The sequence below is a fragment of the Myripristis murdjan genome, chromosome 8 (genome assembly GCF_902150065.1).
Source record: "Myripristis murdjan chromosome 8, fMyrMur1.1, whole genome shotgun sequence".
Classification (NCBI taxonomy): domain Eukaryota; kingdom Metazoa; phylum Chordata; class Actinopteri; order Holocentriformes; family Holocentridae; genus Myripristis; species Myripristis murdjan.
Genome location: NC_043987.1, coordinates 33,332,868 through 33,344,525, shown reverse-complemented (window position 1 = coordinate 33,344,525; position 11,658 = coordinate 33,332,868). Strand labels below are relative to the sequence as shown.

The 11,658-nt window shown below is 37.8% G+C and overlaps 1 protein-coding gene across 1 annotated transcript in view; it reads right to left on the bottom strand.

Moving 5' to 3' along the window:
• Nucleotides 1–492: 492 nt before the first annotated feature.
• Nucleotides 493–11,658, bottom strand: part of LOC115363516 (immunoglobulin mu heavy chain-like) — a 69,718-nt gene continuing 58,552 nt past the window's right edge. Inside the window, exons 3-7 of the mRNA XM_030057775.1 lie at nucleotides 4,829–4,885; nucleotides 3,059–3,355; nucleotides 1,606–1,917; nucleotides 1,156–1,473; nucleotides 493–982 (exon numbers count right to left, since the gene is read on the bottom strand). Of these exons, the coding sequence (XP_029913635.1) occupies nucleotides 591–982; nucleotides 1,156–1,473; nucleotides 1,606–1,917; nucleotides 3,059–3,355; nucleotides 4,829–4,885 (1,376 nt within the window). The 3' untranslated portion in view covers nucleotides 493–590. The remainder of the gene's footprint in view (nucleotides 983–1,155; nucleotides 1,474–1,605; nucleotides 1,918–3,058; nucleotides 3,356–4,828; nucleotides 4,886–11,658) is intronic.

Below are 11,658 nucleotides of genomic sequence, written 5' to 3'. Positions count from 1 at the left end.
TGCCCAATAATAATCTTTGAGACCAGTGACCCGGTTAGATGTTAAATGGATTTTTTTTTTCTTGGCAGGGAGGCAAGACCCAGTAGAGATAACATACGCACACAAAGACAAAGCATGAGAACAGTGTTCATGCACCAACCACACAGAACAAAGAACAAATATGATTTAGCTGGTGATTTTGACTCTTACAGTCATTGATCAGTGGGGGTGGGGGTTATTAAAGTGAATGAAATTTTAATGTGGGACATTTGCTGTACTACTGCTACTTTCTGTTGTAAATATTCTTCTCTCTACACCTTGTTTGTACACTTTGTGTTACCACAGTATGACAAATTGTTTCATGCCTGCTTTCTATTTCTTTGTCCTCTTGTGCTGCCACTCGGTACGCCTTTTACCTCATCGTTCAACTAAACATACAACTCTATACATGGGTTAAACACGGATGTCAACATAAATCAACAAAATGATGAAGTGATTTTTTTTTTTATTTTGATTTTGAATCTGCATTTAAAAGACAAACAACATGTCATATCACAAGCAACAAACATGACAAACAGGGCATAAGACACAGCGACACAACAAAACATCTACTAGGCCTTGCAACTTTGAGGGAGGTCAATGTTGAGGTTGACCGTGTTGGAGTTCTCAGCTGTTCTTCTCACTGTGGACCTCATAATGACTCGGGATGTGTCCATCAAGGATTCATGGTAAACTACACAGCTATACACCGCTTCACTGCTGTTCCACTGCTCAAGGCTGAACGATAGCTGGCCATAGACAGAGTAGACTCCGTTGTTTTCTACCAGGTTCGTGGTATTAAACGCATACATTTTTGAATCTGCTGCCACATCGTCAACAAGCCAAGACACCTCAATCTCTTTGGGTTTGAAGTCTTTCACATAGCAAGTCAGGGTCACCATGTTATTTCGAATTTGTTCTACTGGAGGCAGCAGAAAAACTGATGGACGCTGAGGCACTTCTCCTGCAAGCATGACAGAACAGTTAGGCCCTCGTGGCACAGACGAGAGCAGCTGTTATACAACATTTCTTCTACAAGAAGCATTCATAAACAACACTCACACACATTCATGATCATCAGCGGCATTCAAACAGACTTTTAATGCACAGTTGAAAAAATAATGAAACTTTGCTTACCGCTCTTTCGATAAGGTTCCTTCTTAGGCTCAATCAAGTCTGAATGTTCAACCACACAGATGTAATCTATCCCCTTGCTCCATTCCTCATACAGGACATCAATTATGGCAAATTTGCTTTTCCCATTGCTCTCACTCAGGTTTCTGCTTGCAACTATTACTTGTCCATTCTCGTCCTGCCACTCAACAGACACTCCCTCTTTAGGAGTGACTTCGCAGATCAGCTCAGCTTTTTTGTTGAGAAACATGTCCTCCAGTGAGATTGGTTTGATTTTTATGTCCAGACAAGGTGGGCAAGGAGTAGGACCTACGCCTGGTTCTGAGGGAGGAAATAATGGGATTTTACTAAACGTGCATAATTATAAAGCCATTGGAACTGCTGTCACGATAATAACAACAACGGCAAAAATAATAATAATAATAATAATAACAATAATAATAACATACTCACCTTTATAGGTGACAGATTTGTTCTCATTTGTCTTAGGTCCTTCAAACAAACACGTCAATATGTCACCTTCAGCCAGCCCTGAGACATTGAGATAGCTCGCTGAACTGAACACAGGTCCATTTTCAGTTTCTCTGCTGACAGCAGGTGTCTTGATCTCAGATATTGGGTTGGTGATTTCCTGTCCATTTTTCAGCCATGTGATCTCATGTTTTTCAGGTGAAAAATCAATGGCAAAGCAGGAGAAGGAACCCTTCGATTCATCCTCGGGAGAGGAGCCCAACACATTAAGAGTTGGTCTTTGAACAGGCACGGCTGAAAAACAAACATACACAAATATATGTATGCAGAAGCAGAGAATAACAAATGTGCAGAAGCAGAGATGAACAAGGTGCAGCAGTTGAGATAAACCTTGGCCGACTTGTCATGAAGCTTTATGAAACTGTAACATGTGTACATATGGAATTGCTCAAACACACAGTGAGTGTCAAACAGAAAAAGAGCTCGCCACTGTCAATGACCTTTGCAATGACTAGAGCTTTAGTACTCTCTCCTGCATAGACACTGACTGTACAGGCAAGCCAACAAGTCAAAACCAAGCTTTGACTGGACATTTTCTGAGCCGTGAACGTTCATTGAAAGACAGTAAAAGTGCAGGCAGGCAGATTGGAAACAACACGGGTTATGCAAGTAGATGGAAGCAAGCAGAACATATTGCCATAAAATGTATTAGCCAGGTGTAGAGAACACAGAAGAGCAGGAAATAAACTAGACTGAGCCAACAAGTCAATTTGCATCGTGCAAGCTCAAGCCTCTCCACCGAACTCTGTACCTGCTACTGACTCGACACAGAATAATATTTATAGATATGAGAAGCTGTTTGATTTAGCAATAACTGCAGTCACATTCAATTTAGAGTGATCATGCTGTACTTTGTGCCTGCTTTTATGCTATTTTCATGTGTCATATAACAAATTAGTATGGTGTCTTTGTAGATAACTTAAAATTAAAAAAAAAAAAAATCACATCTGGTTCCCTTTTATGTGCACTGTATGAATGTAGAACTAAAGTAAGACATCACTTAAAGTTACAAAAGGTTCTGGAGTGACATAAAGTCACAAAATTATAAAGCGGGGGGAGACAAAGAAGAAAAAGTACAAATAATTAACAAGATATTATTACATTGTGATTAATTAATAGAGGTTAGGTCATCCAACTATCTTCAACAGATGCACAAGAATTGATGCTATAGAATAATAATCACAACAATAATAATAATAACCAAACCAGTTAGGACTTATTTTTTTATAATTTAGCCTACTTGAAACTGCAATGACTAAAAATACATAAATTTCTATGTTGCCTAAAAATGATTAACCAGTATACTAAATTTCAAACAAAGTGATCAGTTTCTGGATTGACTAAGTATATATATAAAAGCTGATGTGAATCTTACGTGTTGGTCCAATGTAGACGGTTTTTGATCCTGATCCTGGATGGTTCACGGTACAGCTAACATTTTGTTCCCAGTCTGATCTCTTCACTCGGATCTGGCTGACCGCTGAATAGTAGCTGTCCTTCTGAACTGCAGGGTACTGAAGAGAGTCGGGCAGGTTAGTCCCGCTGGCAGTGGCATAGCTGAAGGTCAGGGAGGCGGGCGTGAAGCCAGTGGCGAGGACGCCGAGAGTCACCGTGTCACTGGTCTCAGAACCACATTGTACCAGAGGAAACACAGTAGGGGCCTTTGATGTGGCTGAGAAAAAGACAAATATTTCTGATTAGGATATTGAAATAAAAGTTTGATTGCACATGACAGATTTTTTTTAACATGAGTGATAACAAAGAGAAGCCCATGGCAGCTTTGTGTTGCAACTTTCGTATCCCAGTTATTTACAGGTTTGTAAGGAAAGGAACGGACTTACGTCTCTCACTTATAGCACTTTGTAGTAGTTATTGGCTATCAGTCAGTATATTGTTGGTAAATTATGATCAATTAATAAATTCAACAGTATTTTTAAAATCTCATCATTATTTGACATTTGTGGAGGTTTGACATAAGTAAACATCCATTCATTTCTGTAATAGCAGCCACATCACAATATGGACATTAAATGATTATGAAATAATTACTGTTCCTTTTGTTTCAGTTCACTGGTTATTTAAGTTGACAATTCTTACCTGATGAAACAGTTTCTGTTGTACCCTTCCCCCAGGAGTCAAAAGCACCGTAGCACAGCACTAAATCTACTTATCGCTTATTTTCAAAAGACTTCATCTAGTCAATAACTAGTTTGAAAAGTCTACAACTTTACGTTTATTAGAGAATAATGGGTAACACTTTACAATAAGAGTACAACAATTAATTAATGTTAGTTAATGTTAGTTAATGCCGTAATGGTTAAATAACTGTTAGTTAGTGATTATTATGGCATTTACTAATGTTAATAATATCTACAATAAACCTTAAATAACATATAAATAAATACCTTAGCATGAACAGCATTAGTAAATGATTCTTAGACACATTAGCTAAGGTTAGTTAACTGTCACTTATATCACTTAATAATGTTTATCATGGCATTACCTAACGTTAATTGTTGTACTGCTATTGTAAAGTGTTACCGAATAATATTATAAAATGCATTTGAATGACCAAATGCCCTCATATTACAGCTTTTTGTCTAAGATCTTGTCTGATACTGAGGATTTTGCCGTTTCCACTTTTCGCACATTTGAAACTCTTTCTATTTTAATAATGAACATCTGAACTGACACCTGACAAACAGAGAAATTAAAAATGATCTTTTTGCCATAAAAACATAATATTGCTCGGTCTGAGTCATAAACGAAGAGAGATTTTAATTCTTACCTGATGACACAGTGACCATAGTGCCTTTTCCCCAGTAGTCAAAAGCCCAGTTGTCACAGTGGAGACAACCAATACACACTTCTTACAAAAACTATCCTCCTAAGTGCCTCACATCATACAGACTGTGGAGCCTGCCAGCTTAAAGGCAGTCTAAAGTTAAAATCAAACTAACATCTACTACATCTGTTGATAGACCCGATCGGTTTCACACTCAAGACAGATCATTTGACAGATTACAAATTACTGTTGGCTGTTTTATCACAAGACAACAGTTGTGACTACCTGGAAATAATACAATATTTCTGACTGATGTATTAAGAATTTCTGTATCTAATCAGAAATATTAATATTACGTACCTGAGGAGACGGTGACCATTGTTCCCTTTCCCCAGTAGTCAAAAGCACCGTAGTCACAGCCTAACAGTTTACTATCTTCTGCATACAAAAACCTGCGTCCACAAACCTACACTTTTCTGCCATCTTACAAATACATTTTCTCTGCTTGTACAAGTGTTTATGAATAAAATTAAATGATACATGATGTTGACCTTCAAACTTTAAACCGACTTCAGTGACAACAAGGGGAAACTCTCTCTTGTCCCTCTTTTTCAACACATTCTGTCTTAGTGAAATCCCTGATATCAAGTTTGAATTTTCAACAAAACACTTTTCTTTTCTTTTTTAATCCATAAATTTGTAAAACTTTTGATGACTTACCTGATGAAACTGTAACCATTGTTCCTTTCCCCCAGTAGTCAAAAGCATAGTCACAGTGTAACAATCAGACACATGCAACGTACAAAAACGACCATCTAAAAGATGCCGTCTACTGACATCACTAAAGTCCAGGTTCTCTACTATTAAATATTAGAATTGATACAGTGAAGATGAAAATAAAACAAAGCCATTTTTACCTGTTGTTACGGTCACTGTTGTCCCTTTTCCCCAGTAGTCAAAGTAACCGTAGTAGTCACAGTGTTCAGTTTGAATAGCACTTCAGTGCAAAAATACTTTTCCATTGGAATCATCTTATCAAAACTATTTCAATACACAACATTTCTAACATTTGCCCTGATCGTGTCTGTTTTTTGCTGAAGGCCTACACTGTATCCCAGCTGAAGGAAAATTTCAATTTTTGTCATAATATTTTACATTTTTATATATATATATATAAAAAATGAGTTTTGACAAATAATAATGTCAAAACTCATCAGATGATGACTTACCAGAAGTTACTGTGACTGTTGTTCCTTTCCCCCAGTAGTCAAAGTAGTCATCACAATGATAGATTGTGATGTGCCGCCCGTACAAATACTAAAAAAACATACAAGTTCCACTTAATACCGTCTTGACATTGTTTATTAGCCAGATCCCCTTGAGATAAAGCTTACCATCTCTTACCACTTCCTGTAACCTAGGTTACATAATATCAAGCTTATTTGTCCAGAGCTGCTGAAAACTTCCTCTTTTTCAGAGGGTTTCATGAAATCCCCCCAGCCTGCAGTTCAGCTCACACAACTGAAAACCTGAGCCAAAAAATGAACTAAAATGTTTATGACAGTATTGATATGTGTGAGTCATTCCAGATCAAATACAAAAGTATGATTATTGCACTTTCCATTTTGTTACATTTTCAATACGGTTTTCAAAACACACCTTCAAATATCACTTTAAATCATACATCCTTCAGGACAGATCAGTCTTTCCTAAACTCCAGATTTTCACTAATTGGATTTAAATTGCATTATTTCCTGTTGCATGCTCAATTAAATCATCCTTCCCTCTGCAGGCTTGACAATAAAGAAACACGTCAAGCAAAAATAAATAAATAAATAAATAAATAAATAAATAAAAATAATAATAATAATAATTATAGCTGCTAGATAGTGCAGCAATGGTCGGGGCCGGGCAATTTTAGGCAATTCTGAGTAACAAGTGGAGAATTGGAAGATGAAAAGAAAGGTGGCATTTTGCATCAGTTGAGGCTTGAACTCACAATTTCTGGCATGCAGGACAACACTTTATCTCACTGAGCTAATTGACAAGTGTCAACTCATGTGAGCCTTCACAAATTGACTAAGCCAGTCACTTTCCATGCATAGGCAGCCGCCTATGCATGGAAAGACAGATTTCAAACCACGGTAGAAAAAGAAAATCAGTCATTAAGACAAAAATCTGACAATGATTATCTGGCATTGGACTGGACCTTTGTGCAAAGTTTGGTGAATTTTCGCACATGGGAATGTTGCACAAGCTGAGGCTTGAACTCACAATCTTCGACTGAGCTAAAAGTTCACATGTAGCTTCACAAACTGACTGAGCCAATCACTGACATGCAGGACAGCAGCCAGCCATGCATGGAAAGGCAGATTTTAAACAGCTGTCAAAGATTCAGTTATTAAGACAAAAATCTGAAAATACAGATATTGCATCTAGACAGCATGGAGATGTTGATCATTTGTTTTTAACAATGATTGATTTGCTCCATAAGTGAAAAACTGATGTTTAAAAATGCCATTCTTGCATTGACTCCAATTGTTCACATGAGAGCAAAATTCAAAATGCTGTCAAAAATTCACTTTTTGAGATACAGTTCTGAAATTTGCCACACATCATCTACCATGACTCCAAAATTTTGTCCATTTTTTCATGAACATTGAAGATTTATTTACCAAGAATTTGCATGTGTGTTTACAGTACCATTTACAGTCAAACATTTTGATGCACTGTAGGCTCAATTTTTGATAAATCAAAAATCTGTGTGGACCGTTTGTGTAGGACAGTCTGAAGATGCTCTGTATCAAATTTGGTGACATTTGAGCAAAAATTGTGGGAGGAGATAGGTTTAACAAGTTTTACATTTTTTGAAAAAAATAGAGTGATGGACTTCATAATTTGCAATAGGTTTAAGTGTACAAAAGTTTCATCAGTATTGGGGCTACATTTTGGTGAAAGTTGCAAAACTGTAGCACATATGGTTGATTTGTTATGAATTTTCAAAGTTTTAAAATTTAAAGGCTTGCTATAGCGCCACCATCAGGACTATTGGTTTGACTTTGCATCTGAATGTATCTGGCATGGGACTGGACCTTTGTGCAAAATTTGGTGATTTTTCATGCATGGGAAGTAGGACTTCCTCGGAAGAAGAAGAAGAAGAAGAAGAAGAAGAAGAAGAAGAAGAAGAAGAAGAAGAAGAAGAAGAAGAAGAAGAAGAAGAAGAATACAAGAGGGTCCTGGCAGCTTAGGCTGCCTGGCCCCGAATAATAATAATAAAAGAATGTGGCAACAATAAAATCGGGTTCTTGTGCCATTAATAAACTGGACATTTGGGCTCAAAATGTTGGACAGTATCTTGAGATGATGTAACTCTATGATATCTTGAAGGATATCTTGATATCTTGAGGATGAATATGAAAATGGCTATATTACACATTTTTGATTTCTTGCATAAAAGTGCTTATTATCTCTACCTTGGCTTAAAGAACTTCTACATTGTACAACACTGAAATCTTTTGTCTGGTCGCCACTCATCAGTACACCATATTGACATGTACTGTGTGTTAAACTGTAGGCAAAACCCCAGCTAAGGCCTCCTGGTTGCTCGAAACTACATGAATGGATATTACAAGTTCAAGAAAAGTAAGAGGCAAAGGTTTGACTGATGAAATGTGTTTGCTTTTAGATTGGTGGAGATAAAAATGAAGTCAGCAGTGACTCTTGTTTACTATAAGGCTTAAGAAATTCACTGTGATATTAAGTGCTGACAAAGGTTGCTGGAGGATGCACAAAACCTGCATGGAGCAACACATATGACTAGGGTTTGCATTTTTTAAACACTTACTTTGGGCAGCTGTAGTCATGTATAGTAGGCCTCTGATGGACAGTAGTTTGCAGTCAGATTCCTCACAGTCTAACCATGTGTGACCCAACAATGTGTACAAGGAGGGGTACATATCCAATGACTTTACATAAGCCCACTGGCCACAATGGGCGTTAACTTCCTGTGCGTGGACACAATCAAATTTAAAATTAAAGAAGAGCAAAGACATCCATTCAGTTCACAATTAAAAATTTATAATTGACTTGATGATGGATCTGGGGAAGACAGCAGGGACAACCATAAATCCAATACCTTTAGCAAGATAACGAAAATGCCAACTGACTCTACCAAGAAGCAGAACCAAGAAGCAGGCACCTATACTGTGGGGAGAATCTGTCGCAGACCCCAAGGGAGACCACCATGTGTGCACACTGTCACCACAACTACACTGCAACCTGCACTGCACTGAAGGAAAGGCAAATGAACAAAATTAAAGTGAGCACCGTCCTTCAGGCCTATCACACTTCATGCAGGGAGAGGTGTCTCAAGTACTCCCCGCATGCATACAAGATAAAACAGAATACAATTATATAAAGTCTGACTTTGAGACCACAATATAAAACAGAGAGCAACTTGTAAGAATTCAGGTTTAACCAAAAAAAAAAAAAAAAAAAAGCAATTCGGGAAATCAGGTCAGGCAAAGCAGCAGTCTGGCATTAAATTTTGCTAAACTGGGGGTCCTGCACCAATGAAGATGACTGGCAGTACTGTAACTCAGCCAGTGGAAAGGCAAGCTGTCTTGTTTCCTCTTCAACATGGGGCTACAAAGCAAACATCCATCCATCCTTGAGTCAGCTGCACCACAACTCTGCACAAATAAGGCAGTCCTCCCCTCAGCTCCCAGGCCTCAGACAAAGAGCGGCACTAGTTGCCCTCACCTGTGCTCATGAAGGCAGGGAGCTCTGTGACCCTACCTACCAGGAGTGGTGCTCCCTCTTAGATGCCTCAAAAATAGGTAATCAGTCTGACAGTTGTTGACAAGCTGTTTCAAAATAGACTGTAAATGACGATGAAAGGATGCTAAAAATAATCAGAAAATCCACCAAGGTCTTTAGGCTTTTTACGTGTGGTGAATTTTATCCTTGATTTGATCCGTGACGATAGAAAGGAAGAACCATTCTTTAGAGGGACGGACTGGCAGCATGATCTTCTTCAGAAGGTCCTGTGTCTTTTCACAGAAGGAGGAGAACATCAGTCTGATTTGTTGCAAAGCAAGTGCAGGGTGATTTTTTTTTTTTTTTTTTTTTTTTTTTTTACATTAAGTTCTTTTATTAGGATAGCCCCTTGAGATGAACCATCTCGTTTTCGAGGGGGTCCTAAGCACAGGACAAATATAAGGACATTATACTCAGACAGATTTGACAAACATAGCCATAAATACATACATACATACATCATGACATAAACGTAAAGAGAGAACCAATCACAGTTAACACAATACAAACAACAACCCAAAACACACACACACACACACACACACACACACAAAAGAAGGGGGGAGAAAAAAAAAAAAAAAAAAAAAAAAGGGGCCAAACAGGAATCAGAGCCTACAATTACAACATATTAAACAACAGGATAGTAGTCATTCAAGAGATTGACCGGCATTATTGTAATAATATAGGAGTAATATGTCACTGAAAGAGAAGAGATATGAAGTACAATTGGATGACTGTTAAAGTCTACATATACAATTGCTGTGTAAATGACTTGCCAGGGCATGTTTAAACAGTCTGAACGATGGAATAGAGCGGATGTTTGCGGGCAGATTATTCCAGTCAGCTGGTGCTTTGAACATAAAAGCTTTTTTTGATGTAGACAATGAAACATTAGGTACAGAAAAGAAACACTGTACAGTATGTCTTAGATGATGAGTAGAGGAAAAAGGAACCAACAACTGCTTTAGATAAGTAGGATAATTGAAATGAACACATTTAAAAATAAATTGCAGCCAGTGCATCTGCCTTCTTATCAAAGGTGAGGGCAGGTCAAGAAGTGCATACATTGTGCAATGATGAGTTGTAGGTGAACATTTAAGAATAAATCTACACAATCTGTTATAAACTATAGTAAGCGGAGCGAGAGAGGTATTGGAGGCAATACAATAAACAGAATCAGCATAGTCCATTATAGGCAATATAAGTTGAGTTGCAATCTTTTTTCTGACCTTATATGAAAAACAGTTTCTAGAATGAAAAAGGAGACCAAGACTAGAGTTCATTTTTTTGACTATATGATTAATATGATAGTTGAATGAAAGCTCAGAGTCGAGATATAGTCCAAGGTATTTGATATGGTCAACTTTCTGCAAAGTAGTGCCATCCTGACATGAAATACGGCACGTGTGTGTTTTGCATTTGAATTTGATGTTCTGTCGTGTGCCAAAAATCATAGTATGTGATTTATTTTTGTTGAGGAGTAGCTTATTAGCTACCAGCCAGTGTTGCAGATTATTAAAGTCATTCTGCAAATCTGATTCAATCTGTAATATATTTGTATGAGATGTATATATAACTGTATCATCAGCATAAAGCTGAACAGAACATTTACAGATAAGGGTTTTACACAGGTGGGATGTAGAAACCCCCAAACAGCTGATCAGTTCTTGCATCAAATGGACTTAAGGTGCAGGCCCCAATTTCCCAAACATATTTATCTCTTTTATGGCTTAATAACAGTCCAGGCTGTGCAGCCAACACATGAATCAGCCCATCTGGAATTTGCCAGAATTTCTAGATTGCCAGTCCCAGAGTGTTCTTGAGTTGTCATCAAGAACTAAGTAGGCCAGTTAATAACTAAAGTTACAATGTTGTAACCCTAGTTCTATAAGTAAAGCACAGCCCTGTAATTGGCTCTATGGCCAGTAGCTCCTCTCCAACTGCACACATGGACTCATTCAGTGAAATTGCATGCACATTGCCAGCCAATGAGGACATGCCGACTGCTTGCCTAAAACCATATGAACCGGTACTCAGTATTATTCCATATCTGTAAGTGATTCTCCACAGATGCTCATTAAAAGGCAAATTGCTGGAAATGGCTTGCCTGATCATATAGGGGTCAAAGGTCATGCCAATGGAACACCTATCTCACCTCACAGCCCTGGGACCACAAAGAGCATGGGGGATAGAAGTGGCATATACTGTCAAGACCGAGCAAAAACGAGAACCCAAACGCACAACTCACGAGAGTGAAACTTAATTCTTTTAATAAGAAAAGTAACAACTTAAATATCAATACAAAGTAACAACAGAAATATCTTATGACAAAAGTATCAAAACAACATGAAACTTAACTATGACAAAACAAA